Source organism: Tamandua tetradactyla, chromosome X (assembly GCF_023851605.1).
Source record: "Tamandua tetradactyla isolate mTamTet1 chromosome X, mTamTet1.pri, whole genome shotgun sequence".
In the NCBI taxonomy this organism is placed as follows: Eukaryota; Metazoa; Chordata; class Mammalia; order Pilosa; family Myrmecophagidae; genus Tamandua; species Tamandua tetradactyla.
Genome location: NC_135353.1, coordinates 42036971 through 42055535, shown reverse-complemented (window position 1 = coordinate 42055535; position 18565 = coordinate 42036971). Strand labels below are relative to the sequence as shown.

Here is an 18565-nt window from a genome sequence, read left to right as displayed (position 1 = left end):
ACGGGAATCTAAGATAACCAAACAGCCTGAATGGGCAAGCATCAAATCTTAACAGAAAAATAACAGGAAAAAAAATGTCATTATAAAATGAATACATCAACAATTTGGAACCCCTAGGGAAATAACTGACTCAGGTATGGATCATCCATGAATTCTAAACCATTTAATGTAAGGTTGATGGTTCATACGGCTATTCACATGGGGCCAAAGCATCAACCTACAGATAATTTGCTGTTGACAATGGGAAAAATGTCACTGCATAATGAAAGGATTACACTGTCACCAATTTAACGAAGCATTAAAAGTAGGAGAGACATGAAATGCTAAACAGTATAAAACATATAGCACAATCTATGAAGTATTTAAAATTATTTTACTTGAACATAATCAAACCTTTAGACCTTACTCCTAGTATATAAAAAAGACGGGATAGAGAACAAACTAAATGAACTACAAAAAAGCAACCAGATAAATTCAGAAGGTGGAGCCTTCTATGGGAATGGTCTCTAGCAAGCCAATGCCACTAAATGAGGGGGGACACTACTGTAGATTAAAAAAAGACTGAAAGTGCAAACCAAGTATAACATGTGATCTTTGATTGAACAATAGTTTGAACAAACAAGTTGTAAAAAGCATTTGAAGAATAATTGGGGAAATACAGCTTGGGTTTATTAATAAAGATGATAGTAATGAATTATTGTTAATCTAGTTAAGTATAAGATTGTTATCATGGTTATGTAGAAAATGGTCCTTACTTTTAAGAAGTACAAACTAAAGTATTTAGGAGGAAGCATTCATGATATCTGCAGCATAAATTATCTCTCCAAAAGTATGGCAACATATTAATAAACTCAATTCTAAGTGACAATTATGGGTATTCATTATACTATCTACTCTCTTCTATGTTTGAAAATGTTCATAACAAAATGAAAAAGAAAAAATTAATATCCTGTCACTCCCTTACTAAAAACCCTGCTAGCTTTGCTTAGCAACCAAGTCAGAAATTATACTAGCCTAAATATTCTTGGTGATCTGATCCTTCATCTTTGACCTCATCTCCTACTACTATCCCATTTACTCACTCTGATGTAGCCACACTGGCCTCATTGCTGTTGCTCAAACGCACTAGGCATGCTCACACCATAGGGCCTTTGTAATGGTTGTTCCCTTTGTTGGGGTTTCTTATACAAATACAGTTTAACTTCCTCACTTCCTTCAACTATTTGCTTAAATCTCACCTCAAAGAATTCTACCCTAACCACTCCATTTAAAACTGCAACCTATCACCACTTCAGTGCTCCCTTTCTTGCTTATCCTGCTCTGTATATATTTTTTCCCCATCATAATGATCACTTTCTAACATACCACATAGTTTATTTAGAATATAAGTGCCATAAAAGCAAGGACCTATGTCTGCTTAGAGATGTAGTCCCACCCAGCACCTAGACCAATACCTGGCACATGCTAGGTGTACAATCAAAAATTCCTTAAATGAATGAATTTGGGGGATAAGAGGGCCTAACCATGGTATCATTACACTACTACTGCGTTTTGAATAAAAAAATCAAGGGGCCGTGATATGGGTAAGAGCAATCATTTCCTTCCTCTTTCTTGCTGCAATACAACTCGTCAAGTTTGTCTTTTGCTACTGTGTCAGTTTGAATCTGTTGTGGACCCCAGAAAAGCCATGTCCTTTAATCCTCATTCAATATTGCTGGGTAGGAGCTTTTTGATTGTTCCCATACAGATGTAACTCACCCAATTGTGGTGGTAACTTTTGATTACATGGTTTCCATGGAGATGAGTCTCCACCCATTCAAGGTGGGGTTGCTTATTGTAGCTCTTTATGAGGGAATCATTTTAGAAAAAGCTTTAGAGCCCATACAGCCAGAGACCTTTTCAAATTAAGAACGTAAACGTCCCTGGGGCAACTTCATGAAACAAGAAGCTGGGAGAGAAACCTAGCAGACTTCACATGTACCCTTTCAGCTGAGAGAGAAACTTCATCAGCCTTTGTGAACCAAGGTATCTTTATCTGGATGCCTTAGATTTGGACATTTTCATAACCTTGCCTTAATTTGGACATTTTCACCACCTTAGAACTGTAAACTCACAACTTAATAAATAAATTCCTCTTTTTAAAAGCAGTTTTCTTTCTGGTATATTGCATTCTGGAAGCTTGCAAACTAGAACAGTTGAAAGCTAAACCCTCACTTTCTAGAATTCCTTTCTCCCTATCACTTGTGCTGTTCTTCATAGTGTCCCTAAACCCTCTATTATAGCAATCCCTGTTAGGGGACAGGGCAGATATGCCTGCCCTACTCTCTAAATGCTCACATGCTATGAAACCCTTCCAAGACAAAACATTCACTACAGCTAATCACAGACTGATGCTAGAATAAAACAACTTTCACTGGTATCATGGTAGGAATAATGAGCTCCACCTAGAAGTACTAACATGGGGGGGGGGGAAGAAGCCTATTAATCCAAATAATTCCCAACTGATGAAAATATGGATTAGGGGTAAGAAATGAACATTTTTCAAGTAGTGACAGACGGGGAATGGGAGAGTTAAGCAAAGAACCGATATGTAGGTTGACTATCCATGCCTAGGAGCCTACTCCCAAGGTTACAGTCCTTAAACAGCTCTTGATTTTCTTCTTTATTTACCTCCCAATTCTAAAATTACATAAAGACCCCAGCATTTCTTCACCTACTCTCAGTGAACCTTAAAGACTGCTGGTTTTCACAACAAGATAGCTCTGGTGATAGAAACAGGGAAATGGTGATACACAGAAGAAGGCAAGTGTTACTCTTTCCAAGAAAAGGTTATTTTTAAATCAATTGCTTCTTGGTCGGGTACTGCTTTTATAAATAAAATGCCCATCATCTACAAAAAAAGATTGTTCAAATATTTTCAACCACCCTAGTATGTAATTTATTTTTATTAGAGGAGCTGTAGGTGTACAGAAAAATCATGCAAAAAGCAGAGTTCCCACATACTGCCTCCATAAACACAGTTTTCCCTATTAACACTTTGCATTAGAGTGGTACCTTTGTTACAACTGATAAAACATTCTTACTATAATTATACCCTAGGTATATTTTAATGGTTGGTTTGTTTGTTTGTTTGTTTGTTTTTAACATGGGCAGGCACTGGGAATCGAACCCAGGTCTCCAGCATGGCAGGCAAGAATTCTGCCACTGAGCCATCACCGCACTGCCCTACCCTAGGTATACTTTAATTCAGTTCAAAAAAGGCTTATTATTATGAGGAATATTTTTATATAAAATAAAAGATTTTTAAATTCTAAAACTCACACTCAACTGACATTACTTGATGTTTTGTTGTAAATCATCATTTACTGTGATATGCTCTGAAACCCAGAGTCATCAAAGCTCTAATGTATATTCTTATTAATCATGCCCAAGTTAAATTTCACCTACCCTGCCACTTCAGCAGTTGGTTTCATGGTCTCAATCCTAAAGTGATCAATGTACCTCTTAAAATATGATACAATATCTGAACCTCTCTTTCTCTGTACTAAGAGTGGACTCCCTGGATATTAGTAGGAAAAGAAACACTAATTTCCGCACAAATGTGAAGAGGTAGTGTTCTTGCCCAAAGTCCTTGCAATGTACCTTATTTGTTCTCCAAAGGCTGTATGCTTTTAAGCTCTAATCTGTTTCTCTTCTGTCTCCTGGAGCATCCCAGAGAACAGAAAATGAAAGCTTGAGCAGAGGCAGCCAATACTATATCATTAAGAATCCTAAAAGGAGCCCTTTTACTATCATGAATTTGAGCTCCAGAAGACAGGAATATACACTCCTTTCCATCAGAGCATCCTCAGTGCCCAGTAAAGCAATGGCTTATAATAATCACTCAATAAATGTTTATATCTTGACTGATTATCCCAAGCAGGTAGACAAATTAACAAAGCTATACCAAAAGGGAAATGGAGGCCTTATTATTTTAAAATCCCCCATATTATCAATAGTTAATCTCCTAAAACATAGATCATTCATTTACATTTACTGAGTATTTACCATAGACTAAGTAGTAAACTAATCCCTAGAAATTAGTAAAAGTTAGATCCTGCCCCCAGACTGTAATTCACAATCTGGCAAAATAGATAAACATAGTTTATACTAACATAAGTGCTAAAGGTGTATGTCAAGTCCTATGACAATACAGATTAAGAAGTGACTAATTCTGCATGGGTAAAGTGTCAGCCAAGACAGGTAGCATTTGATCTAAAAGGATAAATAGGATACACAGGATGAAAAAAGGTGTGGTGAAGAGGGTTGGGAGAGAACCAGTTTTCTAGTTATAAGGAACTGCAGGAATAAAGGTTCACAGCAGTGTCTATACCTTAATTTAGAAAACAGTTGGTCATCTGATTTGACTGGAATATTAGATTTGAGAAAAAAAACTATGACTAAACATGAGAACAAAAAGAAAGAACAGTGCTGTATTGTGAAGAGCCTTTTCTGCATGTTCAGAAGTTTGAATTTCATTCTCAGGCAAAAGTTTTTGAGAAGTTAAGCGCTTTAACAGGATCTCTTTGATAAAGTAATAGTAGCAACAATATGAAGACGGATTGAAGGAGAAATAACCAGAGGCATAGAGAGCAGCGATATAGCTATTGTAGTGGCTTAATGAAAAATAATGTAAAACATGCCTTAAGTTCACACACATAAAAAAAAATTCCAACGGCCACTGTCTACACAATAAAATTCTAACTCTTAACACAGTATTCAAGACCCCTGACAATCTTAAGTGCACCTACCTTTCTAACTTTGTTTCTTGTCCTTTCTTTTCTTCACATCATACTATTTAGCCACATCAGACTATGCACCATTCCTTCAGTATGCCACACACAATCACACTTCCATATCTTTACTCTCACAGTTTGTTAATTCTGCATGAAAATTCTTGGCAAACTTCTACTCAGTCTTCAAAGACCAGTTTAATAAAAAGGTTTTGTCACTAAAGTCTTCCCTTATTTCATATTTCCCAAAGCAAAATAAATTATGCTTTCTTCTAGGTTTTCATATCACATTGTTTATACTACTAATATAGTATTTTTATCATATTGTTAGCTAGGCATTTATCTAGTTTCTCTGCTAGAATGTCTGACCTGAAACCAATCATTTTAAAATAAAATTCAAAGTTAAATTGTACACAGAAAATCATGAGATTAACACATATATATATATATTTGTGCATATATATATATATATTCTTTTTTTACCTGGTAAAACTTGAATTTGAACCCAAGAATATGACACAGTGTTTGCGGTTCACACATACTCATGTAAGATTCTAATAAAGATATAAAGAAGTCATCGTGTTCTGGCCTGCATTCAAACACTTCTAAAATGACATCCAAAACTCTATTGGGATCCAGATTAAAGCATCCTGCAACAGATGAAATATACACAAATTCAAAACTGTATACATTATTTTTGGTAAACCCATTAACTTTCAGGGATAACTTATATAGCAAGAAAAAACAATGGCTTAAAAAACAACTTGTTTTACAAGTTTGCTTTCCCTCTGCAAGAGGGAAGTCTTCTTAACTTTCAAGATCATCAAGTTCACTCTCCACATTTTACAGATGAGAAACATGACTTGCTCAAGATCATAAAGGGGTTAATGACAATGCTGGGGCTAGAGCCTAGGCCAAGTAACCCTACATTGCATAAATTTTCTTCTATTCTACACTATGACTGTGTCTCATTAGTTCTTGATTACTCAGGCTAGTAAAAGATATCAACATTAGCAAAATATGAAAATCAAACAATGCATTACATAAATTTAGGCAATACAGTTTTTTTAAATGATTTATATAGAAGTATTTGGAATGTTAAACAATTAAAAGTTCCAGTTCATGAAAGTAGACCATTTTTAGAATCATTTTTAATATATGTTATATATTCAACAAGCTACAAAATGTAATTGTGCCACATAAATTTATGTTTATGTTTTTTTGGCAACATTCTAAAGGGAAAAGAAGTATAGATGACACTTAAGAGATCAGAGATTACCAAGGGAGTTAGAGACAAAACAAAGGAATGTGGGGGATATAAGCAACAAGAGAAGGAAAAAGACAACCTAGATAGAGCAGAAAAAGGCGGGGGCAAGAAACTCTGAATAGGTGATCATAGCTACTTATTCTTGCTAATCTTCTAGGGAAAACTAAAAAAGGGCTGGTGGATACAGAGTTAATAAACGTTCCTATCAGCCATTTTACTCTTAATCTCTTTCTATGTATTTGGCTTCAGCTATTACCATAAATATATCATAGTACAGCTATACGTTCATTTAACTTATGAGAATTCAACCACTTACACAGCAAAACAAATAATTTAAACAATATTGACAATTCCACCCACCATTCCTCTCAATAAAATGTATGGTTATGACCCAGAGTGAGAATGAGACATAAATCTGCTCTTCCCTCAGTTTATTTCAGTTTCCACATTGCCTTCTATCAAACTGAATGGGATTCTAGTATTTTTAACTATGTATTTTTCATTAGACATAGCCCATAAACGCAAGCTAATGACTTCACTGGAGTAAACAAATAAATACTGATTTCTTCTAAAACTGCAAGAAAAAAGAACTATGTTAAACTTAGGGGGAGATATTAGGTTTAAATACTGTAACTTGGCTGGCTTATGGGATTTTACCAAGAAAATTCTTACACAAATGTTTCTGCCCTAAATTTTTGTTAAGAGGGGAGTTCTAGAATTGCTTCTACTAACTACCCACTTAACTATATTAAAGGCTATAAAATTAATGTCTGATTCACATTATCTTAGCAATCACTTAGAAACTCTCTAAATACAGGAAATTTTTTTAAGTATTTTTACTCTTTTTATGAGATCGAAATTTACACTGTCTCAAAAAAAAATACATTGTCTCCCATTTTTCATACTAAGGAAAAAAAGGACTAAACCAGTGATCATGTACTGAAAAGAGTTACAGATTTTCACAAATTCTCCAGATATTTCTTTAACATTCTGGGAAGAAAACTTCTGAATAGTGTGCTTCCCCATCCTCCAAAAAGTATGGCCTATCAATGTCAAAATGACCTCAATACAGCAACTATAACTCTAATATGCTGCTGGTGGTAATATAAAATGGTAAAACTACCACTTGTAAAACTGGCAGTTTGTTAATAAGTTAAACTGAGAGCTATCATCTGACCAAGCAAGTCCATTCTTAGGTATTTATCCAAGAGAAATAAATGCCTATATCATAAAAGTGTTCATAGAGGTTTCATTTCTAAAAGGAAAGATCCTCAAATGTCCATCAATAGGTTGAATGGATAAATGATAGCATGAGATAATTGTAGCACATAAAATGGAATAAAACTCAGCAATAAAAAGAAACAACTGAAATGTGTAACAAAATGTGAGAATCTTAAAATAATTATGCTGAATGGAATAAAGCCAGAAAATCTATATACTGTATGATTCCATTTATAAAAATTTCTAGAAAATGCAAACCAATTTAAACTGACAGAGAGCAGCAGATCAGTGGTTGACTAGAGAGAGGGAATGAGGAGAGATGAACTACAAAGGGGCAAGAAGAAACTTATAGGGATGATGGAAATGTTCATTATCTTGAGTGTGGTCATGTTTTCACAGGTATATACAAATGTTAAAACACAAACTTTACATTTTAAATATGAGGAGTTTATTGTATGTCAATTATAACTCAATAAAAGAAATTCCTCCAAACTGCTACAATACTCTACCACAATAGCTTATGGAAATAAGAACTAACAAATTCTTAAATCTTATTCATTCTGCTACATTTACTAAATGTGAAAATTAAATCACTAAATAAAAATGAATAATACTCTATTTTATTAGAGAGGACAAAAGAGACATTGCTCATAATTTTGAAAAGTTGCCTAGCTTATAATTACCCATTAGGCTATATACAAAATTTATGAGTAAGGAATAGAGCAGCAATATCTTAGATGGAAATTTTTTAAGTGTTTCATTTACATTGCTTTGAACACATTTCAACGTGTTGAAATGTGAACCACTATGTTTTATTTAACAGTATTACTGCATCAAGGCTATTGTATCAATGATCTGTACTATTAACTACCCATTTCTTTCTAGGTGTAACTGAAAGCAGTAAGTAATCTTGAAGAAGAGGTATTCACTTTTATCTATAACATAAATTAACCTCTGCACCTTCACAAAAGAAAAACAAGTTTATCAAATGCCTCAGGTGCCATAAGTTAGTCCAATCAATTAGACCACCTCTGCTGCTGAAGATGGAAAAGTAACAAAACCAAAGGCTTAGAAAACGATTCACTTAAGTAACAGTTAAGCTATTTCATACACAATGAGACTCTAGTATAATCAGTAAGCTTGAATGTTCAAAAAATATCTTTTCTAATGGTGCCATGGTAGAACATAGGCACTCATGTGGCTTAAGTATCTTAGAAAGGCTTTTGTTCAGCCCAAGCATATATAATCATGCGATCTTGTGAGTGATCTAAGCCTAGCTCCCATCTCTACCAACAGCTATATTAACAGATACACACACACACACACACACACACACACACACACACACACAATATCTTTATGCCTTCTGAGGAATAAACAGGGAACAATATTAGAAGGGAGTGAATGAAAAAATAAAGGCAGACCTGTAATGGCCATAGATTCATTTCTTTATTTAAATAAATACGAAATAACTACCGACTATGTGCCAAGTACTTGTGATAGATTAATAAAATGCCTTTTCTATCCTTGAGTAGAGTTTATAATGTTTAGGATGATCTATTTTTAAATAAATGCACTGAAAATAACTGCAGAGTCCTCAAAGTTGACAAGATGGCCAGTGACTGTAACAAGAGGCAAGAAATATTAAACTGACAATGGCTATTCCAGGATGAAGACCAAATTGAGATTCTTAGACAATAAAGACCAAGCTAAATTGTAAACACAGGACAGATAGCTAGCCTACACATTACAGTCAAGAAAACAAAACTATAGCTTCAATCGTCATATTCCTGATAGAATGGACCTTAGGATACTGAGAAAAACCATGTTTTAACAAAAGGAAATGATCTAGCATCTAGAAAGCATTCTAGAAACAGGCTAACTGTATCTACACTAGTTGATTTCTAAGAAATAGTACTTGAAAAAACTGTATGTCTCAGAGCTTGCCAAAGAACCATGATGCAGTGAAACGCACCTAACATAATAAAAGTATAACTGTTAAAAAAAATGTATGCTACAGAACACAAACTGTACTCATTTATTTCATAACAGAAAAAACCTTTTCATAACTAGTGTATAGTCAAGAAACATCAATAAAGCAAAAAATTAGGTAAGGGAGGCAGCCAACTGGCTTCGCTTTCAAAGGAACAGAAAAAAAGTGATACTACAATAAGATGCATCTAGGCAAAATGGACCTTGTATCCAGACTAGCTCAAAGATAAAATACTAAGAACACTCAAGATAATGCAGTCAAGGGGGTTAATGTCCCATGACCTGTCTAAGAATAAAAGCATTGTTTCGGGTTATATTTTATGTTTCACTGGTCATTCACAAATAACCAAGAGGAACTTTAAGATCTGAAGGAACAGAATCCTACTTTTCCCTACTCCCAGTCAAATTTACAGCCTTGAACACCAAGCAACAAATGAAGGTTTGGTGAAGATGCTGATTCTAGATGAGAAATTAAGGGTTAGAGCCTAAGCCAAAAGGATCCATTGCAACTAGTCCTGAAATAACCTCCACTTATCAAGTGGTGGTATTGTTTCAGAAAAGAATATCTCCAATTATCTAAAAAGGCTATTAAAATGCTCCTCCCTTTTTCCACTACATTTCTGCATGTGCCAAGATTTTCTTCATATAGCCAACAAAAGCAACAAATTACAAGACTGAGTGCAGAAGCACACATCCAAAAGATTTGGAAAAATGCAAAACAACGCTACCCTTCTCACTAATTTTTTAGATATAATTATTTTAATAAATATTACGCTTATCATTATTTTAAAGTGAATTAATAAATATTTTTAATTTCTCAGGTTTAATTTCTAATACAGTAAATGCTGATAGATATTGCATAAATGAAAGCTCAATAATTGAAGAGTGTAAAGAGAGAGAAAGTTCTGGCAAGACTGTATGAAGAGCTCCACTAAACTGCTCTCCATGAAACTGGTGAAAATTATTAAAGAACAAACAAACAAACATTCAAACCATCTGCAAATTACCCTAAAGACAAGGAACAAATGAAGAAAATTAAGTTAAAAAGGTAAGAGTCTATGGTATCTGAACCAAGCCCACTCCCTCTTTCTCTCCTCCCAACTCAGTGAGGCAGAACCTTCACTGCAGATAGATGCAGCCAGGAACATAGAGCCCTTATGCTTCAGCATTTCTCATCCTGCCCCCACCTACCTGTTGCTAAGGCTAATCCTTGGCAAGTGCAAAGGGTTGGGGCTCCTTCCTTCTGTCCAGCACCCATTCATATAACAGAAGCTCCACCTTGGATATGGCACGCTGAAAACACTGGGATCCTATTTGCTATTGCCCCAGGTCATGAGGTGGTGAAAGCTAAGGGGGACTCCCTCTTCACCAAAGACACAGCTCCTCTGTCACTCAGAGAGAAGATGCCATTTTACCCACCAACATCTCCAGAGGACCTGGCGCAGAGATTTTGCCTAGAGAAGGCCTTGACACATAGCTCCTAATCTCTTCCCCAAAGAAACTGATCTCATTTACAACTGAGTATGGAGAAGTTCAAACCTAAGGGCATTCGCAAAAGTGAAGGTTTAAGTTAAAGACAATTTGAAAAGACTCCTGGATTTCCTGAAAATAAAAAATAGTTTGCAGGAGAGATGTAAAGAAAAAGATAGCTGGGAGAAGCCCTCCTGGGATCAGAACAAATATCAAACACTGATATCAGAAACTATTCCTTAAAAGGAGCCACAATTTGAATGGATTAGTTTGCAGAGCAATTTATGCCCCCAGGGCATTGTAGATAATACAGAAATCAGCTGGCAATTTAGTGGAATTCAACAGCTGGATGTTGTCAGAGAAAGAAAGAGCCTTACCAAAACCACTGTCAACACAGGGTGACAGTAGGCATACACAAAGCTAAGCTTCCCTGAGAAACAGCGTAACAAGCTTAACACTTGAGGGAGTAAAAAAGACTGCTAAAACAATACAGCCAGTAACCAAAAAAATAAACAAGAAAACAACAGTAACAACCCCTGGAGAGGGTGGATTGGTACTGGGTTACTATATCATCTTTTCAGTTTCCTACAAAAAACTACAAAGCATGCAAAGAACAGGAAAATATGACCCATATACCATAAACAGAGCAGGCAACACAAACTGTGAGGGACCAGATGCCAGACTGAATAGAAAAAAGGTATCAAATTAACCATTATAAATATGTTCACAGACCTAAAGGAAAGAATGATTAAAGAAGTAAAAGAAGGTATGATGCCAATGTCACATCAAATAAAAAAAAAGAATCAAATAAAAATTGTGGAATCAAAAAGTACAATACCTAAAGTAAAAAATTCTACACAGGGGCTCAACAGTAGATATGAACAGAAAGAAGAAAGATTTAGCACTGAAGAGAACCTCAGAAAAATGTGGGATACCATGAAGCACCCCAACACACAATGTAATCAGATACCAGAAGAAGAGGACAGAGAAAAAGGAGCAGAAAACATATTCAAAGAAATAACAGCTGAAAATTTCCCAAATTTATTGACAAACAATAACCCACACATCCAAAAAACTCAACAAATTCCAAATAGGATAAACACAAATAGATCCACAAGCAGATGCAAGATAGTAAGAATGCTGAAAATCAACCACAAGGAGAAAACCTTGAAAGCAGCAAGAGGAAAAAAGACTCCTTACTTAAAAGGGTAACTCAAGATTAATAGCTGCTTTCTCAGCAAAAACAATACAGGTTAGAAGGCAGGTAGAACTCCAAACAGAGTAGCTGTCAATAAAGAATCCTATATTCAGCAAAGCTATCTTTCAAAAATGAAGGTAACCATCAACAGATGAATGGGTAAACAAAATGTCGCATTATCATGAAACGGGAATTTTAGTCAGCTATAAAAAAAGTCTGAAGCATGCTACAACATAGATGAACCTGGAAAACATCATGCTAAGTGAATGAAGCCAGACATTCATTCTGTACAATCCTGCTTATACAAATATTTAAACATAGGTAAATTCATAGAGACAGAAAGATTAGAGATACCGGGGCTGCAGAGAGGCAGAAAATTGAACTTACTGCTTAATGAGTACACAGTTTGGAGGGATAAAAAAGTTTTCAACACGCACTGGTGAGGGATGCATAACACTGTGAATATAATTAACACCACTGAATTGTACACTTAAAATGGTTGAAATGGCAAATTTTGTTATATATATTTTACCACAATAAATTATTTTAAAATGAAGGTGAAATAAAGACAAACAAAAACAGAGAATATGTTGCTAGAAGATCTGTCTTATAAAGAAATACTAAGGGAAGTTCTTCAGCCTGAAAAGCAAGGGACCCTGGGCAGTAATCTAAATTTAAGTGAATAAGCAAAGAACACTAGTAAAGGAAACTACATAATTATATAAAACAGTGAAATGGCATATTTTTTTTCTCCTTTCTTCTCATAACTGACTTAAAAAACAACTGTATAAGGGTTTTCTTCTTCCATTCCTTTCACAACCCTTTTCAAATCTAAACTTGATTCTCTTGCCCACTGGGCTAGCATCACTTTTGTCATGGTCCTCAGCAATGTTGACTTGCAAAAGCAGATAAAGCACATAATGGCTTTTATTGAACAATAAGCTCATGAGAAAGCAGAATAAACAGATGCAAAGGCAGAAGAAGCATTCAACATTGAGAAAGGTTGATTTGTGCAAACCCAAAGACTGAAGATTATGAAATACTATGAGAAGAAAGAAAAGCAGACTGAACAGTAAAAGAAAATTCAGATGTCCAATTTGATGACTCCAGAAAGTCTCAAAATCCTCAGAGCCAGAGATGACCTTATTGCAAACCTACTAAATGAAGCAAAGCAGAGACTCAGCAAGGTGGGAAAAGATACAACAGGTACCAAGTGCTGCTGGATGGACTGGTCCTCCAGGGTTTGTACCAGTTGTTGGAGCCCTGAATGATTACCTGTTGTTGCAGGAAACAGGATTTCCCTCTGGTTAAGGCTGCGGTGCAAAAAGCAATTCCTATGTACAAAATTGCCACCGAAAAAGATGTTGATGACCAAATTAATGAGGAGGCCTACTTGCCTGAGAACATAGCTGGTGATGTTGAGATCTATAGTGGAGATCGTAAAATAAAGGTTTCTAATATCCTAGAAAGCTGGCTGGATCTGATAGCCTAGCAGATGATACCAGAAGTATGGAGAACCTCGTTTGGTGCAAATGTCAACAGCAATTTTTTGGACAAAGACTTTAGGAGGTGGAATTCACTTCACTCTTCTGCTGCTATGATATGGAAGTTTCTGATATTTGAAGAACCAAGACTATCTATGTAACCTCCTCTTTGCTGTTCTAATATTGTTATGTACTTATCAGTGGAATACTTTTTGCAGCAAAAGCCTCCGACCTAATTGTTAATAGTGGAAAAAGTTTCACTTAAAATGATTAGGACCTTACCTCTAGAGTGCACTTAATGCTAATACAACTCTCAGTTGGTTCCACAGCATAAAGGTGAAAGAATTGGTTGGTGGTTGCATGAACTTCCCCGAGTCTTCCACTCTTCTCTAGCTCTTGTAATCTAGTCTAGAGAGTGATATGTCTGGTCTTCTGTCTTTATGTTTACAGCTCATGAGGGGCATGCATTCCTTTCAGCTGTAGTAATTTCACTGTTAACCCTCTGAGCCTAGAAGTTTTCCTTACGTGTAAATGTGATTTAAAATCTAAGTCACGAAAATCCTTTTAGTAAAAAAAAGTTTATGGGGAAATAAAAAAGCAATTCTATAAAATAATATGTATATAATGTAATCTTCAGCCCATAATATAAAGAAATATAGTATAAGTGCAATAAATTTGTCAATAACAGCAAAAAGGAACAAGGTAATAAAGGGGTACTGGGCTACAGAAATGAAATCAAATGGTAAAATAAAATTATAATGATGTAGTGAAGAGTTTATAACATTAATAAATATAATCTGTATAATAATATCACTAAAGAGGGGCATGTAGTAGAGTTATATAGGAGTAATGACATAGGAGTACATATCAACAGAATTCAGACTGTATAAATCTGAAGCTGATTATGATAAGTTAAGATTTAGATGGTTTAGTAACTGGAGCAACCACTAAAAAAAAAAACTCAAAAATATGCTGTAATGGCAATGTCATCAACATGATGATGTAAGACAGCCACTGAAAATCTCTTCCCAGAGGTTCAGCAAAAAAAAATTCACTTGTTCAGAACTCTGGAGGAAGGTAGAGACCAGAGAAGGATCCCACAAATGCTGAGGTGAAGAAAGAGAAAAATATCAGGTAGGAAATTTCTATTCTGGACCAGCCAGTCCTCTGTCCTCCCCCTCACTCCATCCGGGCAGCTCAGGAAATGCCCAGAGGCAACAACAGGGATCCCTCCAACCTCCCATCAGGGATACAGACTATAAAATCAAGTGTTTCACAGCAATGAAACAGATCTCCATCTACATGCAGACACAGAGACCAACAACAAGACTTAAGCCACTGGGAAGGGCGGAATATAAAAGGGCAACAAAGAGAAGTTCCCAAAATGGAGGATTAGGGAGGCAATGGCAGAATCTCTCCGTGAAGTAACAAATAACAATGCAGAAACTGCTGAAATAAACTGTTTGGGGAGCAAACAGGCAGGAGAGGACATCTCAAGGCCTAGTTCAATGAGGGATGAAGAGTTTGAGCAAACATTCATGAACAGAGACTGTTAATTCCAGCCATGGGTCCTGGTACCCATTCCCCATACTTGAGGAAAACAGCAGCAGGTGGTCCAATCCTTGCTGGGGACGGCTACAGTGTAGGGTAGCTGAGGAACCCCTCCACTGCAAGTACAGCAGAAGACACAACTCCATGCTGAACCTGATTTTGGCCAGTGAAGTAAGGGCCCAAGAACCCACACTTTCAGCCCCACCCAGTCAGATTTTGCTGGGTTACAGGAGGCAAACAGCTTCTGAGGACCATTAAGTCACCGAAGATCGCCATCTGCTGGGCAGGCCAGAGAGTGCAGAGGAAAACCACAGGGCTTTGTAGAGCCCCTCCAGACCCTATCCCAGGCACATCTGAACTAGTCTACAACCTCTGCACAAGTACCCAGCCTTGTTTTAGCTGAGAAATAAGGACAACCCAACTGTCTAAGCTGTGCCCTAATATAAATCCAAGCAACAACTAATTCCTAGAAGAGAGAGAAATTGACCTTCAGAATAGACCAATCAATATAATAAGATGACCAGTATCAGCAAAAAAAATCACACAGTATACTAAAACTCAAGAAGATATAGCCCCTCTCTCTCTAAGCCAACACGGTAGTGAACTCATTGTCCTTCCCCCTACATGGGACATGACTCCCAGGAGTATAAATCTCCCTGGCAATATGGGACAGAACTCGTGGGATGAGCCAGGACTGGGCATCATGGGATAGAGAAAGCCTTCTAGACCCGAAAGGGGAAGACAGAAATGAGACAAAGTTTCAATGGCTGAGAGACTTCAGAGTTGAGAGGTTATCCTGGAGGTTATTCTTATGTATTAATGCATTATATAGATATCTCTTTTTAGTTTACATTGTACTGGACTAGCTGGAGGGAAGTACCTGAAACTGCTGAGCAGTGTTCCAGTAGCCTTGATTCTTGAAGACGATTGCATAAAGATACAACTTTTACAATGTGACTGGGTGATTGTGAAAACTTTTTATTTGAGACTCTTTTTATCCAGGGTATGGACAGATGGGTAAAAAATATGGATTAAAAATTAGAAAAATAATAGGAAAGATAAGGGGTAAAATAAACTGGATAGATGGAAATACTAGTGGTCAATGACAGGGAGGGGTAAGGGGTATGGGATGCATGAGTTTCTCTTTTTCTTTCTTTTTCTGGAGTAATACAATGTTCTAAAAATGATCATGGTGATGAATACACAACTATGTGATGATACTGTAAGCCACTGATTGTACACCACGTATGGACTGTGTGAAGATTCATCAATAAAAATACTGATGACCTTATCAAGATAATCAAATGGCCCAAAGCCAAGAGAAAATCATACAGAACATGAAGATGCAGGCAGATAGGGCCAGCCAAATGACCAAATTAAAACACCAGAGCAGACACAGAAATGTGGAACAACTAATCAAAAATGTTCACACAAATCTCCTAAATAAATCCAGTGGGTTGGCTAAAGACATAAAGGATATCAAGAAGACACCAGAAAAGCATGAAGAAGAATGTGAAAGAACAAACAGAAAAATAATGGATCTCAAAGAGATAAAAGTACTGAAGACCAAATTAAAAACATAGTAGAGACAAACAGCAACAGATCAGAAGAAGCAAAGAAATAATAAGTAAACAAGGACAGGAGAACTGAATTCAAGCATACACACACACACACAAAAACAAATGGCAAAAAAACATGGAAAAATTGGAAATGGATCTCAGGGAAATGATGGACAACAAATAGTACACAAACACAAGAATCACTGGTGTCACAGAAGAAGAGAACAGAAAAGGCTGAGGAAGATTTGTTGAGGAGGTAATGGGGGAAAACATCCTAATCCTTATAAAAGACATAAATATGCAAATCAAAGGAGCCTAACAAACTCCAAATAGAATAAATACAATTACACTTGCTCCAAGACACATACTAATCAGGCCCTCAAATACTGAAGAAAAGCAAAAAGTCATGAAAGCAGAAAGAGAAAAATGATTTATCACTACTAGGGAAGCCACACAAAACAAAGTTCAGACTTCTCAACAGGCACCATGGAGGCAAAAAGGCAGCAGAATGATATATTTAAGATTCTGAAAGAGAAAGACTTCCAGCCAAGAATTCTTTATCCAGCAAAGCTGCCTTCAAAAGTGCAAAAAACACATAAGCAGTGAGGACAACCAAATCAATAGGCCGAGCCCTCAATCTTGGGGTTTGTCCCTATGAAATTTACATTCACAAAGGATAGGCTAAGCCTACTTAAAATTAGGCCTAAGAGTCAGCACAGAGAAACTCTTTTATTGCTCAGATGTGGCCCCTCTGTCTCTCAGCCAAGATGGTAATCAAAGTCACTGCCCTCCCCCTCTTTATGTGGGACATAGAGAGGTGGGACAGGGGTGTAAACGTCCCTGGCAACGTGGGACAGAAATCCTAGAATAAACTGGGACTCAGCATCAAGGGATTAAGAAAACCTTCTCGACCAAAAGGGGGAAGAGAGAAATGAGACAAAATAAAATTTCACCAGCTGAGAGATTTCAAACAGAGTTAAGAGGTTATCCTGGAGGTTATTCTTACGCATTATATAGATATCCCCTTTTTAGTTTATGGTGTATTAGAGTGGCTAGAAGGAAGTGTCAGAAATTGTAGAGCTGTGTTCCAGTAGCCAGGTTTCTTGAAGGTAATTACATAATGATATAGCTTTTGCAATGTGATTGTGAGATTGTGAAAACCTTGTGTCTGATGCTCCTTTAATCTACAGTATGGTCAGGTGAATAAAAAATATGGATAAGAAATAAAAGAATGATAGGAGGAACAAAGATTAAAATAAATTGAGTAGATCGAATTACTAGCAGTCAATGAAAGGCAGTGGTAAGGGGTATGGAGTGTATGAGTTTTCCTTTTTTCTCTCTTTTGCTGGAGAGATGCAAATGTTCAAAAAATGATCATGGTGATAAATACACAACTATGTGATGATATTGTGAGTCACTGATTGTAACCATGTCAAGAACGTTTGTATGTCAAAAATGTTTGTATATCAAGAATGGTTGCATGTTTGTTCGTTGTTTATAATAAAAATTTTTTTTAAAAAGTGTGCGAGACATACAGCAACTGTAAAAAACTTGTAAAAGTGATCAAACTTCAACTAGAGATATGAATGAAGCCAATTTCAATAGGACTAAAGTAAATCAAAATACAGGGTAAAGGATGATATGATCTATAATTAAAGCTTCAACTTTTGTGTGAGACCAAAGGGCAAGATGTGTATTCTGCGCAAAATTTATATTTTGAGTATCACATTATCTAATTTAATTTGTATGGTCAGTTTATTTGAACAATTATGGTCAGTTTATCTGAACACCATAATTACATGGAATCCTGAACAGGGCATGAGATCCTGCTGGTTTGTACTGGTTAGTGTGATGCCCTGAGACAAAGAATTTAAAAAGTATTGGCAGTGTCCCTGAGGGACTGGGGAGAAAGAAAGAAATATTCAACTTGCCCATCTGGGGAATTCCTGATATTCTCGCAAGCAATGGGAACAACCAATTCAATAGGCTGAGCCCTCAATCTTGGGTTTTGCTCCTAGGAAACTTGAACTCTTGAACTGTGTTCTAGTAGC

General features: G+C 36.2%; 1 protein-coding gene and 1 pseudogene across 8 annotated transcripts in view; one reads left to right on the top strand and one right to left on the bottom strand.

Moving 5' to 3' along the window:
* Positions 1-18565, bottom strand: part of THOC2 (THO complex subunit 2) — a 147102-nt gene that overhangs the window by 82867 nt on the left and 45670 nt on the right. For all 8 annotated transcript variants that reach the window (XR_013169547.1, XR_013169548.1, XM_077146477.1 and 5 more), the window contains exon 8: positions 5256-5422. Coding sequence is in view for 6 of the 8 variants with exons in the window: in XM_077146477.1 (XP_077002592.1) it covers positions 5256-5422 (167 nt within the window). In the remaining 2 variants the exon portion in view is untranslated. The remainder of the gene's footprint in view (positions 1-5255; positions 5423-18565) is intronic.
* Positions 12796-13565, top strand: LOC143670916 (V-type proton ATPase subunit E 1 pseudogene; annotated as a pseudogene).